The sequence below is a fragment of the Salvelinus namaycush genome, chromosome 23 (genome assembly GCF_016432855.1).
Source record: "Salvelinus namaycush isolate Seneca chromosome 23, SaNama_1.0, whole genome shotgun sequence".
Taxonomy (NCBI): domain Eukaryota; kingdom Metazoa; phylum Chordata; class Actinopteri; order Salmoniformes; family Salmonidae; genus Salvelinus; species Salvelinus namaycush.
The window spans coordinates 8,000,888-8,023,107 of NC_052329.1; the positions used below are offsets into that span (position 1 = coordinate 8,000,888).

Here is a 22,220-nt window from a genome sequence, read left to right on the forward strand (position 1 = left end):
CAAACAGTACTATTGATGTTTTTTCTAATTTTTCAAGCGAAGGTCTTTTCAAGCGAAGGTTGAAGGTATGCGAGCATACTCATTTGGTTTGCCTAGGAGCCAGCCAAACCGAAGCATGCCGAAGCCTTTAGGGTCTGAGAGGAAGGGCTGGATCCCTCTTCCCCTCTCTGAGGACAGACAAACAGCCTTTAGGGGCTGAGTGGAAGGGAAGGGCTGGATCCCTCTTCCCCTCTCTGAGGACAGACAAACAGGCTTTAGGGTCTGAGAGGAAGGGAAGGGCTGGATCCCTCTTCCCCTCTCTGAGGACAGACAAACATGCTTTAGGGTCTGAGAGGAAGGGAAGGGCTAGATCCCTCTTCCCCTCTCTGAGGACAGACAAACAGCCTTTAGGGTCTGAGAGGAAGGGTATGGCTGGATCCCTCTTCCCCTCTCTGAGGACAGACAAACAGCCTTTAGGATCTGAGAGGAAGGGCTGGATCCCTCTTGCCCTCTCTGAGGACAGACAAACAGCCTTTAGGGTCTGAGAGGAAGGGAAGGGCTGGATCCCTCATCCCCTCTCTGAGGACAGACAAACAGCCTTTAGGGGCTGAGAGGAAGGGCAGGGTTGGATCAGTTCCCCCTCCATCTCATCCAACTCACACACTCACCATAAACACCTCACACCCTCGATAAACACACACACACACACACACACACACACACACACACACACACACACACACACACACACACACACACACACACACACACACACACACACAGTATTGTTTAACTAACCTTGTGGGGACACAGAATTGATTCCCATTCAGAATCCTACGTTCCCTAACCCCTAATCCTTCACCTAACCCTAACCCTAACCCTAACCCCAAAACCTAAACTTAACCCTAACCTTTAACCACTAACCCTAACCTTTAACTCCTGACACTAACACAAATTCTAAACTTAACCCCTAAACCCCCTCGAAACAAACAAACAAAATGTCCCCAGTTGGTAGAATTTTTGTTTGTTTATCATTGTTGTGGGGACTTCTGATCCAGTATAGTTAAGCATGTCCAACACAGTGCAGCATCCGTGGTAGAGAGGAGGACAGCCGTGGCTGGGCACAGCATGTTCCAGAGAGAGCAAAACAAGAGCTGACCTACATTACTATCTCTGGCAGGAAACCCGTCCAGCAGGAAGTTAGGGGACAGTGTCCAAAATGGTGCCCTGTTCCCTATTTAGTGCACTACTTTTGACCATAGGATCATCGGGCTCTGGTCAAAAGTAGTGCACTACATAGGGAATAGAGTGCCATTTGGGAGGAAGACAAGGACTGCAGTCACGACGCACAGCTCCTACAATTGTGTGTCTCTCTGTGTGTATAATTTATATCAAGTTTATTGGGTTACAATGCCATCCAAGGGTCAGCTCAAAACGGTATGTGATGCCAATCAGTCTGCACAATGTATTCAATTGGATCTCTATATAACTCCTCTTTGGAGAAATCTAAAATAACAGTTTACAGCAGGACAGTAACAGCAGGGAAGTTGGTGGCTCCAGCCCTCTAGCAACAGGAACAAAAATATAAAGAGGAAATTACTAAGAACACAGCATTATACTCATCCAGACAGCCTTTGGAGAAGAGGAACAAACATACGGGAAAACCATAACGGCAGAAGAGATACAGGGCTTGAGATAAGTGGGAGCAGAGATTTTTTTTTTAAACAGGATAGAAGGGGTGTAAAAATACATTTTCTTTACGATGGTTCAAACCCTTTACTAAGGTACAGAGCTACAGTAAAAACATTATTGTTGAATAGACAGAATCTTTAAGGACATCAAACAAGCTCCCTCTCAGATCTGGTCAAGAAGAGAGAGACGGACAAAAAGAGGGAAAGAGAGACGAAAAGAGAAACAACAGAAAAACAGAAAAAAGGATAAGGGTCCTGGGAGAACAGAAAGACAGACAGAAAGACAGACAGAAAGACAGACAGAAAGACAAAGAAAGGCAGACAGAAAGACAAAGACAGAAAGACAAAGAAAGGCCACTAATGTAAGAATGCTGTTATTACTTGGTACTCTAGTAATGTTGACTAAATGTCTAGATGACAAATGGACATTTTAATAGCCTGAGTCAGAGAAAGCAGGCCGTAAACTCAGAAGATGTCATGAATCCGATACGCACACACACATCTCTACAAGGTCCTTGGAAGAATTTGGGCTGAATTGGTGCAACATGGGCTGTCAGTAAAGGCATCACATGGGCGGTGTGTTGTGATTTCCAGCAATTGCGCAAACAGCCTTTCTCTGGCTCAACAAGGCCTGAATGAGGCCAGTCTGCATTGGTCTTATTATGACAACACCCTACAGGCACGGCTCACCACAATACAATGAAGTAACCAGCTATACAACATGCAAACACGCGTGCCCACGCACACACACACACGCACGCACGCACACTCGCACTCACACACACCAGTGTTATACAGTGACGTAACCCTTGAAACTAACACACCAGAGCAATTAAAGTACATACTTTAAAAACAAAGGCATGGTTAAAACAACAGGGCAGATATGGTTTCCAATCAGCTTGTCATTCTATTTCACTATAATAGGACACTGTTGAGAACCAGTCAGGTTTTCAGTTTGTATTTATTATGGATCCCCATTAGCTGCTGCCAAGGCTACTCTTCCTGGGGTCCAGCTAAATTAAGGCAGTTTATACCATTTTAAAAACATTACAATACATTCAGACTTACAGTCTGATCCAATGAGGTATTCACTAATGAAAACCACTAGGCACAGAGGAAACACATACTAATAAATTGGACCCACTGTTACATTTGTTTCACTCCAATTCACTTCACATTGGCAAGATGCAAGTAAAGGTCATGGTTTTAGCTGGGATGAAGAGTGAGACATGGTGAAACAGCTGGATTGGATCAAACCAGATATGGCAGTTTGCTTTAGGAATCAGCTCACCTATTAAGAGGATAGGGGAGGGAACACCTATAAAGGGGAGGGAACACCTATTAAGGGGAGGGAACACCTATAAAGGGGAGGGAACACCTATAAAGGGGAGGGGACACCTATAAAGGGGAGGGGACACCTATAAAGGGGATGGAACACCTATAAAGGGGAGGGAACACCTATAAAGGGGAGGGGACACCTATAAAGGGGATGGAACACCTATAAAGGGGAGAGGACACCTATTAAGAGGATAGAGGGAGGGAACACCTATAAAGGGGAGGAGACACCTATAAAGACAATGGAGGGAGGGGACACCTATAAAGGGGACGGGACACCTATTAAGAGGATGGCGGGAGTGGACACCTATTAAGGAGAGGGGACATCTATTAAGAGAATGGAGGGAGAGGACATGACTAACCTTTTTTTCTCTGCCTGTGGCTGACCAATGACACATCACATCCAGGAAGTGGACAACTACTGTATATACACTCGTTCTCATTCTACTATAATACACCCTCTTCATTTCATTTCAGTAGATTTCAAATTATTTCAGGTCATTTCAGTTGATTTCAACTGATTTCAGGGTCTTTATTGTAACTGGGGGTTAACAAAGATAATCTGAGAACAAGGCTTCCTAAATTCTATCAGCATATCGAATGCGTGACACGGGCTGGTAGCATTCTGGACCATTGCTACTCTAACTTCCGCGATGCATACAAAGCCCTCCCCCGCCCTTCCTTCGGCAAATCTGACCACGACTCAATTGACCAAGACAGAAACTAAAACAGGAAACGCCCGTGCTCAGGTCTATCCAACGCTGGTCTGACCAATTGGATTCCACACTTCAAGATTGCTTGGATCACGTGGACTGGGTACAACATCACCAATGCACTTGCAAATAAACTCGCTCACTGAGTCAGCGTATACATCAGTGTTATTGTCTGATGCATCAGACAATAACACTGATGTATACGCTGACTCAGTGAGCGAGTTTATTAGCAAGTGCATTGGTGATGTTGTACCCACTGTGACTATTAAAACCTTCCCTAACTAGAAACCGTGGATTGATGCCAGCATTCGCGCAAAACTGAAAGCGCGAACCACCGCTTTTAATCATGGCAAGGCGACTGGAAACATGACTGAATACAAACAGTGTAGCTATTCCCTCCGCAAGGCAATCAAACAAGCAAAGCGTCAGTATAGAGACAAAGTAGAGTCGCAATTCAACAGCTCAAACACGAGACGTGTGTGGCAGGGTCTACAGTCAGCCACGGATTACAAAAAGAAAACCAGCACCGTCGCGGACATCGACGTCTTGCTCCCAGACAAATTAAACAACTTCTTTGCTCGCTTTGAGGATAATACAGTGCCACTGACACGGCCCGCTACCAAAGCCTGTGGGCTCTCCTTCATAGTGGCCAACGTGAGTAAAACATTTAAACGTGTTAACCCTCGCAAGGCTGCCGGCCCAGACGGCAACCCTAGCCACGTCCTCAGAGCATGCGCAGACCAGCTGGCTGGTGTGTTTATGGACATATTCAATCAATCCCTATCCCAGACCGCTGTGCCCACATGCTTCAAGATGACCACCACTGTCCCTGTTCCAGGAAAGCTAAGGTAACTGAACTAAATTACTAACGCCACGTAGCACTCACTTCTGTCATCCTGAAGTGTTTTGAGAGACTAGTCAAGGATCATATCACCTCCACCCTACCTGATACCCTAGACCCACTCCAATTTGCTTACCGCCCCAATAGGTCCACAGACGACGCAATCGCCATCACACTGCACACTGCCCTATCCATCTGGACAAGAGGAATACCTATGTAAGAATGCTGTTCATTGTCTACAGCTCAGCATTTAACACCATAGTACCTTCAAAACTCGTCATTAAGCTCGAGACCCTAGGTCTCGACCCCGCACTGTGCAACTGGGTCTTGGTCTTTCTGACGGGCCGCCCCCAGGTGGTGAGGGTAAGAAACAACATCTCCACCCCGCTGATCCTCAACACTGGGGCCCCACAAGGGTGAGTTCCCTGCCCTCTCCTGTACTCCCTGTCCACCCATGACCGCGCATCCAACTCAATCATCAAGTTTGCAGATGACACTACAGTGGTGGGCTTGATTACCAACAACAACGAGACGACCTACAGCGAGGAGGTGAGGGCCCTCGGAGTGTGGTGTCAGGAAAATAACCTCACACTCAACGTCAACAAAGCAAAGGAGATGATTGTGGACTTCAGGAAACAGCAGAGGGAGCACCTCCCTATCCACATCGATGGGACAGTAGTGGAGAAGGTGGAAAGTTTTAATTCCTCGGCGTACACATCACAGACAAACTGAAATGGTCCACCCACACAGACAGCATGGTGAAGAAGGCGCAACAGTGCCTCTTCAACCTCAGGAGGCTGAAGAAATTTGGCTTGTCACCTAAAACACTCAGAGTTGTGTGATTCCTCAGGTTATAGTCAGGCCAGGTATAGTCTGAGTGGCAGTCTCTTTAGATAATCCACTCCCTGTACTCCATGTCATGTGCCAAAGAGACTGATACTCAAACTAGGCCAGGTAAGCATAATGTGGGAATTTCCTTTAACAATCAAGACGTGTTAATTTCCAAAGAATCTAGCAGGATTGCGAAACATGTTGATCCTTCTGAAACTATGTTGCACTGTTTCATCAGCCAAGCGAAAATACAGTTACAGCTCTGTCACAAAAGTTGATTTTCCAGGTAACGTTTGCTTGTCTTCCTGTAACGTTTTTTTCTCTCTTCTTGGCAGACACTCTAATTGACTGTTTGCATGGATACACCCGATGCCAGACACCTTCCCTAACTGCTAATTAACTGCTGCCAGCTACCATACCTACTGTACCATACAGTAGCGGCAAGCAGTTTGGCTTAGTAGTTATGGAAAACATCTGGCATTGCTAGTATACCAATTCATTAACACATTCAGTAGCACTTACTCTATGTACAAATGCTACAGTTGAAGTCGGAAGTATACAAACACTTAGGTTGGAGTCATTAAAACTTGTTTTTCAACCACTCCACAAATTTCTTGTTAACAAACTATAGTTTTGGCAAGTCGGTTAGGACATCTACTTTGTGCATGACACAAGTAATTTCTCAACAATTGTTTACAGACAGATTATTTCACTTATAATTCACTGTATCACAATTCCAGTGGGTCAGAAGTTTATATACAGTAAGTTGACTGTGCCTTTAAACAGCTTGGAAAATTCCAGAAAATTATGTCATGGCTTTAGAAGCTTCTGTTAGGCTAATTGACATCATTTGAGTCAATTGGAGGTGTACCTGTGGATTTATTTCTAGGCCTACCTTCAACCTCAGTGCCTCTTTGCTTGACATCATGGGAAAATCTAAAGAAATCAGCCAAGACCTCAGAAAAAAAATTGTAGACCTCCACGAGTCTGGTTCATCCTTGGGAGCAATTTCCAAACACCTGAAGGTACCACGTTCATCTGTACAAACAATAGTACGCAACTATAAACATCATGGGACCACGCAGCCATCATACCGCTTAGGAAGGAGACGCGTTCTGTCTCCAAGAGATGAACGAACTTTGGTGCGAAAAGTGCAAATCAATCCCAGAACAACAGCAAAGGACCTTGTGAAGATGCTGGAGGAAACAGGTACAAAATTATCTATATCCACAGTAAAACAAGTCCTATATCGACATAACCTTAAAGGCCGCTCAGCAAGGAAGAAGCCACTGCTCAAAACTGCCATAAAAAAGCCAGACTATGGTTTGCAACTGCACATGGGGACAAAGATTGTAATTTTTGGAGAAATGTCCTCTGGTCTGAAGAAACAAAAATAGAATTGTTTGGCCATAATGACCATCATAATGTTTGAAGGAGAAAGGGGGAGGATTGCAAGCCAAAGAACACCATCCCAACCGTGAAGCACGCGGGTGGCAGCATCATGTTGTGGGGGTGCTTTGCTGCAGGAGGGACTGGTGAAATTCTTAAAATAGACGTCATCATGAGGATGGAAAATTATGTGGATATATTGAAGCAACATCTCAAGAAATCAGTCAGGAAGTTAAAGCTTGGTCGCTTGGTCGCAAATGGGTGTTCCAAATGGACAATGACCCCAAGCATACTTCCAAAGTTGTAGCAAAATGGCTTGAGGACAACAAAGTAAACATATTGGAGTGGCCATGACAAAGCCCTGACCTCAATCCTATTGAAAATTTGCGGGAAGAACTGAAAAAAACATTTGCGAGGAAGGAGGCCTACAAACCTGACTCAGTTACACCAGCTCTGTCAAGAGGAATGGGACAAAATTCACCCAACTTATTGTGGGAAGCTTGTAGAAGGCTACCTAAAAGGCTACCTAAAACGTTTGACCCAAGTTAAACAATTTAAAGAAAATGTTACCAAATACTAATTGAGTGTATGTTAACTTCTGACCCACTGAGAATGTGATGAAAGAAATAAAAGCTGAAATAAATCATTCTTTCTACTATTATTCTGACATTTCATTCTTAAAATAAAGTGGTGGTCCTAACTGACCTAAGACAGGGAATTTTTACTCAGATTAAATGTCAGGGATTGTGAAAAACTGAGTTTAAATGTATTTGGCTAAGGTGTATGTACAGTCGTGGCCAAAAGTTTTGAGAATGACACAAATATACATTTTCACCAAGTCTGCTGCCTCAGTGTCTTAGATATTTTTGTCAGATATTACTATGGAATACTGAAGTATAATTACACGCATTTCATAAGTGTCAAAGGCTTTTATTGACAATTACATTAAGTTGATGCAGAGAGTCAATATTTGCAGTGTTGACCCTTCTTTTTCAAGAACTCTGCAATCCGCCCTGGCATGCTGTCAATTAACTTCTGGGCCACATCCTGACTGATGGCAGCCCATTCTTGCATAATCAATGCTTGGAGTTTGTCAGAATTTGTGGGTTTTTGTTTGTCCACCCGCCTCTTGATCACAAGTACTCAATGGGATTAAGGTCTGGGGAGTTTCCTGGCCATGGACCCAAAATATCGATGTTTTGTTCTCCGAGCCACTTAGTTATCACTTTTTCCTTATGGCAAGGTGCTCCACCATGCTGGAAAAGGCATTGTTCGTCACCAAACTGTTCCTGGATGGTTGGGAGAAGTTGCTCTCGGAGGATGTGTTGGTACCATTCTTTATTCATGGCTGTGTTCTTAGGCAAAATTGTGAGTTAGCCCACTCCCTTGGCTGAGAAGCAACCCCACACATGAATGGTCTCAGGATGCTTTACTGTTGGCATGACACAGGACTGATGGTAGCGCTCACCTTGTCTTCTCCAGACAAGCTTTTTTTCCAGATGCCCCAAACAATCGGAAAGGGGATTCATCAGAGAAAATGACTTTACCCCTGTCCTCAGCAGTCCAATCCCTGTACCTTTTGCAGAATATCAGTCTGTCCCTGATGTTTTTCCTGGAGAGAAGTGGCTTCTTTGCTGCCCTTCTTGACGCCAGGCCATCCTCCAAAAGTCTTTACCTCACCGTACGTGCCGATGCACTCACACCTGCCTGCTGCCATTCCTGAGCAAGCTCTGTACTGGTGGTGCCCCGATCCCGCAGCTGAATCAACTTTAGGAGACGATCCTGGCGCTTGCTGGACTTTCCTGGGCGCCCTGAAGCCTTCTTCACAACAACTGAACCGCTCTCCTTGAAGTTCTTGATGATCCGATAAATGGTTGATTTAGGTGCAATCTTACTGGCAGCAATATCCTTGCCTGTGAAGCCCTTTGTGTGCAAAGCGATGATGACGCCACGTGTTTCCTTGCAGGTAACCATGGTTGACAGAGGAAGAACAATGATTCGAAGCACCACCCTCCTTTTGAAGCGTCCAGTCTGTTATTCAAACTCAATCAGCATGACAGAGTGATCTCCAGCCTTGTCCTCGTCAACACTCACACCTGTTAACGAGAGAATCACTGACATGATGTCAGCTGGTTCTTTTGTGGCAGGGCTGAAATGCAGTGGAAATGTTTTTGGGGGATTCAGTTCATTTGCATGGCAAAGAGGGACTTTGCAATTAATTGCAATTCATCTGATCACTCTTCATAACATTATGGAGTATATGCAAATTGTCATCATTTAAACTGAGGCAGCAGACTTTGTGAAAATGAATATGTGTCATTCTCAAAACTTTTGGCCACGACTGTAAACTTCCGACTTCAACTGTATGTCCAAATGTTCAATATTGCTACAATTTCTCAATCATGTCAAATAAGTGATTCAAGGAAGGGGATAAAGTAAGGATGCATCCTTCAAGTTTTAAAATAGGACTAAATTATCCCATTGAGAGGTACAGGGAGATCACCTGCTTACAGATGTAGGATCTTAATTTGACCAGTATTGTCGCAGCAAAATAATCCTGCAGCAACAGGATGTTAAATCCATAATGTTGCTTGACTGGTGGTTAGGCTATTAGCTGGGCAAAATTAGGCTACATTAAAAGTGCAAGACTGTAAATATGTTAATAACTGTTAATACATTAACTGTTAATACTGCTGTGTGTTATTGCGTGTTTTCAGTTAATTTATGTAAATTAGGCTGATCTGGAGGGAAGCCAAAGTCATTCCACTACCCAAGAGTGGTGAAGCAGCCTTTACTGGTTCTAACAACAGACATATCAGCTTCAAATCAAATCAAATTGTATTTGTCACATGCGCCGAATACAACACCTGACAGTGAAATGTTTACTTACAAGCCCTTAACCAACAATGCAGTTTTAAGAAAAGTGTTAAGAAAACAATAGATAAGTTTTAAAAAATGTACTGCACTGACACAAATGACTGATGATTGGTTGAAAGAAATTGATAGTAAGAAGATTGTGGGAGCTGTGCTATTAGATTTCAGTGCAGCCTTTGATATTATTGACCATAACCTATTGTTGAGAAACATATGTTTTATGGTTTTTCAAGCTTCTCTAATGCCAAACATATAGGGTGTGGTGTACCGCAGGGCAGCTCTCTAGGCCCTCTTTTCTATTTTTGGACCCCAGGAAGAGTAGCTGCTTTTGTAACAGCTAAGGGGGATCCTTAAAAAATACCAAAAATAAAATTCTCAGCAACAAAAGAGTGATCCAATTAAGATCATATATATATGTACTTTGCCCAGCATTGAGAGCGATAATGGATATATAAAGAATACATAGTGAATAATGAATAACGATAACAAAAAACAAGGTAACAGTCCCCCAAGAATGATGGAGCCCTTGGGCCAATTAGCCAATTAGCCAATTAGTGACAACAATTCAAACTAGACTATAATGACAGCAACAAAACATGTTTCCATTGTAGCGCCACCGTGTGGTCGATATGAATGTTCTTGCATATGTTGAGTCTTGACAGTGTTTGCAACATGTGTACCAAATTGTGTTACAATACAAATATCCTTGACTGATTTATATGCATTTATGTGCCAGACCACGCCCACATAAATGTTTATTGATCAATAGTGGCCATGTTGTTTTAGGTACTAGTCTGGAAATTATTGCATTGAGGGTCCTTTGTCCATAGATGCCACATATCAAGTTTTGTAATGATTGGTCCTTCGGTGCCAGAGGAGTAGAGTTTTAAGTGTTTTTCTAAACATTCTAAATGGAGGAAAATCCATCATGGCGGATCTTATAGGTCCCCTGATGCAAATTTGTTCCTTGTGAGGAGAGGGACCTATGTACCGAATGTCATGACTTTTAGGTCTAACAGTGAGGGGTGTGATCTTTCAAACTTTGCATTTTCAATCGCTTGGTGTAGCGTCAACATCTGGCCAATCGGTGTAATTTTGTAAATACCGGATCTCTATGGCAAGATGCATCATTCACGCAAGTTTTGTCAAAATGGGGCCAGTGCTGTCTGAGATATGGCGTGTGACGAACGTACAAACGTACTAACAGACGGAGACGGATCCACAGTCCCCTCACAGATTTCAATGTGGGGACAATGAACACAAACAGGAAGATGAGTAAATAAAGGGGGGTTAGGTAATCTGCTTACCTTCCCCAGTAGGACGCCCATCTTGTGTCTCCAGCGTCCCTTGTTGAGTGAAGCCACTCTGATCCACAGGTTGAGCTGGGAGTTGTACATCCACACGTCTCTGCCATTGATACGACCCCCTGGAACACACAAACGCAGACACACGCAACACTGTTAGCCTGGAGTCTGTATGACTCTGGTCGTGTAAGCCTGGAGTCTGTGTGTCTCTGGTTGGTGCTAGCCTGGAGTCTGCTAACCAGGGGAGTCTGCTAGCCCGGGGAGTCTGCTAGCCCGGGGAGTCTGCTAGCCCGGAGTCCGTTAGCCCGGAGTCCGTTAGCCTGGAGTCTGTGTGACTCTGGTCGGTGTTAGCCTACTCAGCTAAAGCCTAGACATTAACACTGGGAGGTAGCACAAAGGTCTCAGGCAAGGTGACTCATCATATGAGAGTACAGTTCACCGAACCACCTCTGCTACACCAGGGTTTCAACTTTGTCATTTTGTTGTCTTGTCATTGTTTTCTTTGGCTGTTTTTACGCATCTGAAAACTGTATTGCCTGAGAGCAGGACCCAAAACCAGAATCATTCCTAAATTCAGTCCTTGGTGCCAATTCAATCCAAATTGATCTAATAAAAACATGTCTTCATAAATAGAATAAGTTGATCTTGAGCAACATCCAAACTGTGCATGGGTTATGTATTTGGGCTCAAATGTCAAGGTCACATTTAGTAAGGCACAGCTGACACTGTCTAATCTAAGTAAAACATTTGAGCTAGGCTTTATGGGTAATCCTGCTGATCAAAGTCTACTCTGACATTGAGCAAGCAAAAACACACACGCAACCTGACTTAAAAAAATAAGAAATTACAGGGCTTTCAAATACAACACACACATAAACACACACACAGACACACACCCTGGCCTATTACAACACTATAAAAGAGAAACAGGATCTCTTTGTTCTTTATAAAGCAGCCGTTGGATGATTCTCTACTCCCTGTCTCTGGGCAAACATGTACTTTAAGGAACAGTTTTTTTTCTCTCTTCTCCTTGGCGAGAAGCAACAACAACGTGTAGCTAAGCCAACCAGGTTGCAGACATGTTGCTAGCAAGCTCTGACACAATACATTCTCTCTCTCTCTCTCTCTCTCTCTCTCTCTCTCTCTCTCTCTCTCTCTCTCTCTCTCTCTCTCTCTCAGCACCTGCCTGATGTTACTGCACAGCCTGAGTCAATCAAAAGGCCCCAGTGATCCTTGTAAAAACAAAGACATCACTAAACCAACAGGCCGTTTTTGCTAACACAATAAAAACAACAGAATAGATTCAGGGTAAAGAGACAGATCAACAAATCATGTTTTACTATTTTGATGTTTAACATGACTATGTTTTCGAGGGAAGTCAAGAAGTAGGTCAAGTTTTTCGAGAGTACATGAGTTCCCTCTGACTTGATATGAAGATGTTGGGAGATTGACATGAATGCTGAGTGTCATAAAAAGAAAACCCTCATCAGAATCATCCTACTGGCTCAGGGCAAACTGATTTCTTCTAAACAAACAGCTGGTTCAGTGTTTGTGAAGCTGTGTTGAGAGAGAGAGGGAGAGAAAGAAAGAGAGAGAGGGAGAGAGAGAGAGAGAGAGAGAGAGACAGCGAGAGATAGAAAGAGAGAGAGAGAGAGAGAGAGAGAGAAAGAGAGTACAGGAGAAAATATTAACCAGGGGGCCATGGATGTTAGCCAGACACAGCATCAACAGAATCACAAAACAACGATATGAACAATAACAACCCAGTGGGCACACGTTGGCTGAATCAACGTTGTTTCCACGTCATTTCAATGAAATTACGTTAAACCAACGTGGAAAACACATTGAATTGACATCTGAGCCCAGTGGGAAGCAACTAAATCAGATGATAAGTCATATTCATGACCGTGACCAGTATAATCATGTGTCTTAACGACAATATATTCTACATCAAATATAATTGCTAAGCTGGTAAACATTAAGATCAGAAGCCCCAACTCCTCCACACCTGCTCCAACTGCGGAGCAGCTGAATTAACAAAAAGACTTCATACAATGCTAGGGCTCATCTCGTAACAATGAAATGAAATGATTTCTCAATCCGTCACGGTCTGTTGGGCTTAGAATGGGTGTTTACCCATAATTAAGGAAGGGTGGCTATAGAGCCTCAGAAACTGGCTGTGTACTGTAGTGAGCAGCAACATAACCTCAGAGACTGACTGTGTACTGTAGTGGGCAGCAACATAACCCCAGAGACCGACTGTGTACTGTAGTGGGCAGCAACATAACCTCAGAGACTGACTGTGTACTGTAGTGGGCAGCAGCATAACCTTAGAGACCGACTGTGTACTGTAGTGGGCAGCAACATAACCTCAGAGACTGACTGTGTACTGTAGTGGGCAGCAACATAACCTCAGAGACTGACTGTGTACTGTAGTGGGCAGCAACATAACCTCAGAGACTCACTGTGTACTGTAGTGGGCAGCAGCATAACCCCAGAGACTGACTGTGTACTGTAGTGGGCAGCAACATAACCCCAGAGACGGACTGTGTACTGTAGTGGGCAGCAACATAACCTCAGAGACTGACTGTGTACTGTAGTGGGCAGCAACATAACCTCAGAGACTGACTGTGTACTGTAGTGAGCAGCAACATAACCTCAGAGACTGACTGTGTACTGTAGTGGGCAGCAACATAACCTTAGAGACTGACTGTGTACTGTAGTGGGCAGCAACATAACCCCAGAGACTGACTGTGTACTGTAGTGGGCAGCAACATAACCCCAGAGACGGACTGTGTACTGTAGTGGGCAGCAACATAACCTCAGAGACTGACTGTGTACTGTAGTGGGCAGCAACATAACCTCAGAGACTGACTGTGTACTGTAGTGAGCAGCAACATAACCTTAGAGACTGACTGTGTACTCTAGTGGGCAGCAACATAACCTCAGAGACTGACTGTGTACTGTAGTGGGCAGCAACATAACCCCAGAGACTCACTGTGTACTGTAGTGGGCAGCAACATAACCTCAGAGACTGACTGTGTACTGTAGTGGGCAGCAACATAACCTCAGAGACTGACTGTGTACTGTAGTGGGCAGCAACATAACCCCAGAGACTGACTGTGTACTGTAGTGGGCAGCAACATAACCTCAGAGACTGACTGTGTACTGTAGTGGGCAGCAACATAACCTTAGAGACTGACTGTGTACTGTAGTGGGCAGCAACATAACCCCAGAGACTGACTGTGTACTCTAGTGGGCAGCAACATAACCTCAGAGACTGACTGTGTACTATAGTGGGCAGCAACATAACCCCAGAGACTGACTGTGTACTGTAGTGGGCAGCAACATAACCTCAGAGACTGACTGTGTACTGTAGTGGGCAGCAACATAACCCCAGAGACTGACTGTGTACTGTAGTGGGCAGCAACATAACCTCAGAGACTGACTGTGTACTGTAGTGGGCAGCAACATAACCTTAGAGACTGACTGTGTACTGTAGTGGGCAGCAACATAACCCCAGAGACTGGCTGTGTACTGTAGTGGGCAGCAACATAACCTCAGAGACTGACTGTGTACTGTAGTGGGCAGCAACATAACCCCAGAGACTGGTGAGAAAAACCAAATGTGTTGGTTTAATTTTTTCATTCAGCCAAGCCGGTTTATTAGTTGCATTCAGCCAAGCCGGTTTATTAGTTGCATTCAGCCAAGCCGGTTTATTGGTTGCATTCATGTTGCCCATTGACAAACCTCTGAGGTACTGAGACTACTATCAATATATAGGCTAGTGTTTGATCCTGATGTCACAGAACGGACAGGAGCTCCTGTATGTCCCAGTCCTCTCAAATGTCCTGATTTCCCTTCTGTCCACCGATAGGAATAAATAAAAAAATGGGGGGGGGGGGGTGAAAACGATGGCTGCCATCTGACAATTATTTTCGGTGAAGACGGAGGACAGGACAAAGTAGATGGAGGCATAGTAAACAGCCTTTACATTTTTTCAATTTAACTAGGCAGGTCAGTTAAGAACAAAATCGCATTTACAATGACGGCCTACACTGGCCAAACCCTAACCCGGACGACGCTGGGACAATTGCGCGCCGCCCCACGGCCGGTTGTGATACAGCCCGGGATCGAACCAGGGTCTGTAGTGACGCCTCTAGTACTGAGATGCAGTGCCTTAAACCGCTGCGCCACTCGGGAGCCCTCTACAGGCTACCACACTCTGGCTCCTGTCTATCTCCATAGAACAAACAGAGTATATGATAAGAACCCGTTTTCAAGACAAAATGAAACAAATAAACTTCAAATACTTTAAAGTGCACCATGACGTTGAACCTACTCATTAGGCTTCCAGGTCTGTTCTCTCAGGAAGGAAGTGTTGTTCACCCTCCTACACAGGAGGACGGACCGTGGCGTTAAAAACACCCCTTAGGAAAAGTCAAGGAGAGGGGCATGCCGAGACACAGGATGAAAAGGTGATTTATTGGACAGCTTTCTCAGAAATGTGTGTACAGTACAGTAGATCATTACATTTGATCTTTGACTTATTCTGAACATTCCAACTACTGTCAAATACAATCAATGGTGTCTTCAGGAATTCCTGGATTTGTAAGAATCCAGGGAAATTAGTTTTCGTTGGGTTGGTTAATGTGGTCAAGGTTAGGATTCCCACAGCGGTGAGTGGAGAGGTGAACCGTTAGGTCATATTGTGGTCATAGACAGTGAGTGTTGTGAGCTGAAGTATGCAGTCACTTGTCCCATCCAGAATCATGTTTAGGGTCATGGTCACAGTCACGGTTCAGACAAACTGGGCTTTACTGCAGCTGTACTGATGGACACCCACCAGAGTATGTGTGTGAGAGCCACAGAAGGAAGAAAATAGAGGGTGGTAGAGAGAGGGAGAGAGGGAAGGGGAGAGAGAGAGAGCGAGAGAGAGAGAGAGAGGGAAGGAGAGAGCGAAAGAGCGAGAGAGGGAAGGAGAGAGCGAGAGAGGGAAGGAGAGAGCGAGAGAGAGAGCAAGAGAAGGAAGGAGAGAAAGAAGGAGAGGGATAGATAGAGAGAGGGAGAGGGAAGGAGAGAGAGAGAGAGAGAGAGAGAGAGAGAGGCTCATAAATAATAAGAGGAGGAATGAGTGACCCGAAAGAGAGAGGGAGATGAGAGGGAGGGAGAGAGGGGGACATTATGTTGACATTTCCAGGCATGGCTTGTGGGTAGATTGATAGCGCACACTTGAGGACATGTAGAGCACAAGATATAAACACTGAACTCTTTCCCTCTAGGCCAGACTGTGAACTTACAGGGAAAGATATAAACACTGAACTCTTTCCCTCTAGGCCAGACTGTGAACTTACAGGGAAAGATATAAACACGGAACTCTTTCCCTCTAGGCCAGACTGTGAACTTACAGGGAAAGATATAAACACTGAACTCTTTCCCTCTAGGCCAGACTGTGAACTTACAGGGAAAGATATAAACACGGAACTCTTTCCCTCTAGGCCAGACTGTGAACTTACAGGGAAAGATATAAACACGGAACTCTTTCCCTCTAGGCCAGACTGTGAACTTACAGGGAAAGATATAAACACGGAACTCTTTCCCTCTAGGCCAGACTGTGAACTTACAGGGAAAGATATAAACACTGAACTCTTTCCCTCTAGACCAGACTGTGAACTTACAGGGAAAGATATAAACACTGAACTCTTTCCCTCTAGGCCAGACTGTGAACTTACAGGGAAAGATATAAACACGGAAATCTTTCCCTCTAGGCCAGACTGTGAACTTACAGGGAAAGATATAAACACTGAACTCTTTCCCTCTAGGCCAGACTGTGAACTTACAGGGAAAGATATAAATACGGAACTCTTTCCCTCTAGGCCAGACTGTGAACTTACAGGGAAAGATATAAACACGGAACTCTTTCCCTCTAGACCAGACTGTGAACTTACAGGGAAAGATATAAACACGGAACTCTTTCCCTCTAGACCAGACTGTGAACTTACAGGGAAAGATATAAACACTGAACTCTTTCCCTCTAGACCAGACTGTGAACTTACAGGGAAAGATATAAACACTGAACTTTCCCTCTAGACCAGACTGTGAACTTACAGGGAAAGATATAAACACTGAACTCTTTCCCTCTAGACCAGACTGTGAACTTACAGGGAAAGATATAAACACTGAACTTTCCCTCTAGGCCAGACTGTGAACTTACAGGGAAATATATAAACACGGAACTCTTTCCCTCTAGGCCAGACTGTGAACTTACAGGGAAAGCCTGAGGTATGGCATTACATTGGAACCCATGCAGTCAGGGACTGTAGATTACATTATCCTACTGCTGCCCTGTTAAACTTGGGCCCAGTGAGGCTTTAAAAAGGGCAGTCTGCGCCACACTTGGTCAGCACACTTCTCCCAGTACTAACCAGCCCGGTCAAAAGGCTATAAAGGCCCTGGGTAGAAGTTCCCCATTGGCACAGATCTAGGAACAGCTTACTTTCTGTAAATCCTAACCTCAACCATTAGAGGGTAAGACTCAGACTGACCATAGATCAGCGTTTATGAGCAATTTTATCCTCGAAAGCTATAAAGCGCAAAGAGCCGTGTGACCCTGACTCTTGGCCAATGGGAAGAGATGGAATGAGTGAGCTGGCCAATAAGGGCCTCCCTGGGCACCGCGCCTGCAGATTCTGTCCAGATGTTGCTCTCACATTTTCCTCTTATAAAATAAAATAAAAAGACATGGCAAACATTACATTACTCCCTGTTCTTCACTCCACAGAGAGGGAAGACATAGCTGAGTACTCTACAGCTGTGTCTCAATAGGCTGTAAAATAAATATTCCCTTAGCTGGTCTCCTTTCTTGAATGACTGAGTGTTTCTCTTTTCCTGGTCGGATCAGCAATTCCTGTCTCTATTGATGGCCATCTGGACTGGAAAGATAGGTGATAGTGATAGGTAGAGCCCCTTCCAATCCGTCTAGCTATCTCTAGTCATTCAGCAGATAACACAAGGGAAGGATGTTACTACAATTAACCAATTGAAGCAGATGGCTCCCATGTATACTTCCTGGTATTTCCTGATCTCTTTCATGACACAACCAATTCATGATGATATATTCCATGACTAATCGTTGTTTAGGATGGCAGACTGTCAGCCAACAGACGAGGAGCTCACCTGAGACCAGGATGTCATTGCGCAGGGCACAGACGGCGTACTCTGACTTGGTGAACTCTGGGAGCTTGGCCAGGGCCTTCCATTCTCCCGTCACAGGGTCGTAACACTCTGTGTAGGGCAGGTTGAACCCTCCCACCCGCTCACAGCCCCCCACCACCACAATCACCTCTGAGTAGCCAGTCGACCTGCATATAGAGGGATGGAGGAAGGTGGAGAGAGGGAGATGGAAGGAGGGGAGAGAGAGAGAAAGTGAGAGAGGACAGTAATAAACCAACTATACAGTAACAAGACTCATCAAAATAAACCTAACACTAGTCGCTGTGGAGAAATAAGACAGCACAGAAAGACTACACAGAACAACATTACACAACACAGCTCCACTCCAGAGGAACACAGACAACACAGCACTACTACAGAGGAACACAGACAACACAGCTCCACCCCAGAGGAACACAGACAACACAGCATTACTACAGAGGAACACAGACAACACAGCTCCACTCCAGAGGAACACAGACAACACAGCTCCACCCCAGAGGAACACAGACAACACAGCTCCACTCCAAAGGAACACAGACAACACAGCACTACTACAGAGGAACACAGACAACACAGCTCCACCCCAGAGGAACACAGACAACACAGCTCCACTCCAGAGGAACACAGACAACACAGCTCCACTCCAGAGGAACACAGACAACACAGCTCCACTCCAGAGGAACACAGACAAAACACAGCTCCACCCCAGAGGAACATAGACAATGCAGGTGACTGTGAGAAAACGAGACAGCAATGAGATACAACTCAGCAACACTACAATCCAGGCCAGTCAGTTTGAATCATGACTATAGTGAAAAAGAGAAGTTAGTACGCTTCACAGCGTAATTCACAACGTGTAATATGTCATACTTTATTCACATGATTGTACTTATCTACCTGGCAAAATACTCAAAATACACGTTCTTCTTAAGAACAGAAATAACTTGCTAAAGGCCACTGAATATCAATGACATCAGTAAACCATCTGAATGGTGCCCTATCTGCCTCACTGTTTGGAAAGCGCATGCCAGGGCTATGACGTGATCTCCTTCGGTTGGGGGGAGCGATTCACTGCAGCTCCACACTCTGTGGTACTGTCAACAATCCTTCATCCTTTATAATTCAACTTCAGAATATTCTAGCTCTAAATCAAACTCAATTACATTTGACCTTTATTTATACAGGGAGTCAATATGCTAGCCAACACACTTTCTCCATACCTTTCCAACTTTCTGTTTAAACATAGCACTGGTAATGATGAGTGCAGGTCATAGGTAAGAAGCTGAGGTCAGGGGTGTGTGGAGCTAAACTCTGTTGGCAGGAGATGGAACTAGAGGTCACTGGGGCCAGCCAGCCAGACAGCCAGACAGCCAGACAGACAGACAGACAGACAGACAGACAGACAGACAGACAGAGACAGACAGAGACAGACAGAGACAGACCGAGACAGACCGAGACAGACAGACAGACAGACAGACAGACAGACAGACAGACAGACAGACAGACAGACAGACAGACAGACAGACAGACAGACAGACAGACAGACAGATACAGAAAGACAGACACAGACAGACAGACACAGACAGACACAGACGGCAGGCTCCACGCCTGTTCTGATCTGCCTGGATACTGACACGGTACTCTTGAGAGAGACACGTCACCTCCCTGCTAGCTAACTGGCACCCAGCATCAAATAATACTTAACCCAGACAACGCCACAGACTGGAGAAAAGCACTGTTGAAACAAGTGATGTCTAAAAAGCAGACGTGTCTATGTGGCTTTAAAAACTTAAACTTATCCGCTAACACTCATCACACATACTCTAACATGTAACACAGAATACATAAAGACACATACATACTCTAACATGTAACACAGAATACATAAAGACACATAAATACTCTAACATGTAACACAGAATACATAAAGACATCACACATACTCTAACATGTAACACAGAATACATAAAGACACATACATACTCTAACATGTAACACAGAATACATAAAGACATCACACATACTCTAACATGTAACACAGAATACATAAAGACATCACACATACTCCAAAATGTAACACAGAATACATAAAGACACATAAATACTCTAACATGTAACACAGAATACATAAAGACATCACACATACTCTAACATGTAACACAGAATACATAAAGACACATACATACTCTAACATGTAATACAGAATACATAAAGACATCAAACAGAAAATGATCTGTGGATGAACTCATCACACACACTCACATGGACCTATGTATATCGTACACAAACAAACATCCTTCAAATAATTCCTTATGGACAAACAGGGCTGTATGTGACTCGCTGCTTCACTACTGCTATTAAAACTAGACCAAATGGTACGAATGGTTCAGGCTACAAAGGCTTGCAACATAGCAGTTATTCTGGCAGAAAACTACAACGTGTATGGACAAGCTCTTCCACCTCATGACACAATTTCATTACAAAACAGGATTATTAAACAAACCTTCCCTCAATGAAGGCTCTGTCTGCACAATAACACAGCAGGCACACATTCATGTTGTAACTCAAAACCATCTACTGTGGAAAAGAAAACCGTGGAGTACTGGGTCTGACACTCTTCCTCTTATCTTTCAGTCATCTCTGTCTTATGCTCTCTCTCTCTCTCCATCACTCTCTGTCTGTCTCTCTCATCTTTCTCCTCGCAGAGGCAAAGGTGGGTGGTTCTTTACTTGAGCCGAGAGCAAAGTGGCAGTGGTTTTTGTTTACAAACAGACATTCTTATCCTTCTTTTTAGAATTACAGTTAATCTCCATAAAATGATTGTGAAAGATGAGTGACAAGCCAAGAGGAATTAGAGATTACATATAATCTGTCTTCCAGTTGACTGGCAGGAAGAAGGAACTGTACTGTATTCAGTCACAACACTTCCTCATATTTGAGAGGTCCCTAGTGCCTTCAGGGCCTTATAATAAATAAAGGACTATTTGAAGGCATGAGGTGAATTCTGCCTTACCTAGATGTGTTGAATTGTACTATCCATAGAGCTGTGCCAAATACAATTCCCCTTCAGGGACAATGCAATTCTATTGAATTTAATTGACTGACCAAGTCTCTGAACTACACCTCCCAGCATCCCCTGCACAGTACCTGCGTGGGCGGGTCCTGGGGGACATCATCTCGTTGCCCAGTACGTGGTACCGCCGAGCCTCGTGGAGGAGCTGGTAGCACTCTGGCGCCGTCTGGATGATCTGGTCTCCTTCCACTGTCTGGACAAAGTAGTTTGGGTGCAGCAGGGGCAGCCGGACGTGGTGCAGCAGGTCCTTAAGCACGGGCCTCCGGGGCTCCACACTGTGGTACACCCAGCGCATCACCGCCTCAAACACCACCTCCTCCTTCCCGATGGCCAGTTCGTCACTGCAGATGTACTCCTCCAGCTCATCTCTCCTCAGGTCCAGGAACTCCTCGTGCTGGGCCACGTCAGGGAAGTTGGCCAGGGCGTACGAGCGGCAGCGGCTGGCCAGCTGTTTCAGAGCGTGGGCGTCGGCGAAGCGTTGGATGCCCAAGCAGTTGCAGGGGTCGAGCTGATCTTCCAGGAACTTGGCGCAGGCGTCGCGGAGCGTGGAGATCTGGAAGAGGCTGGAGGTCTCGAAGAGGAACTGCACGTTGTCGGTGGTGATCTTGGCGCGGCCCGTGTAGACGTAGCTGAGGAAAGAGTCCATGGCCTCGGCCAGGATGCCGTTGATCTCCACCAGCATCTCACGTGACTCGCGGTGGTCATTGCAGAACATGGCACGGAAGTAGGAGGAACAGGCAGAGAGCACAGCGCGGTGGCAGGGGAACTCGCGGCCCTGCACGCTGATGACCACGTCGGTGAAGAGGCGGCTGTCGCGGAACTCGTTGAACACCTGCAAGATGGCCTCCGAGTGGGAGGAGCCGGATGAGAACTCCAGAACTTCATTACCGGTCAGGGTTTTGGAGTCCACTTCGAATACCTTGGAGGGATGAAACGAATGAGTTTAATTTAATTTTAAAGGCCTACTCTGTAACT

General features: G+C 44.9%; 1 protein-coding gene across 1 annotated transcript in view; it reads right to left on the reverse strand.

The window, feature by feature from the left end:
* Window positions 1-22,220, reverse strand: part of LOC120018054 (kelch-like protein 24) — a 48,933-nt gene that overhangs the window by 21,017 nt on the left and 5,696 nt on the right. The window contains exons 3-5 of the mRNA XM_038961016.1: window positions 21,320-22,164; window positions 18,134-18,318; window positions 10,961-11,079 (exon numbers count right to left, since the gene is read on the reverse strand). Of these exons, the coding sequence (XP_038816944.1) occupies window positions 10,961-11,079; window positions 18,134-18,318; window positions 21,320-22,164 (1,149 nt within the window). The remainder of the gene's footprint in view (window positions 1-10,960; window positions 11,080-18,133; window positions 18,319-21,319; window positions 22,165-22,220) is intronic.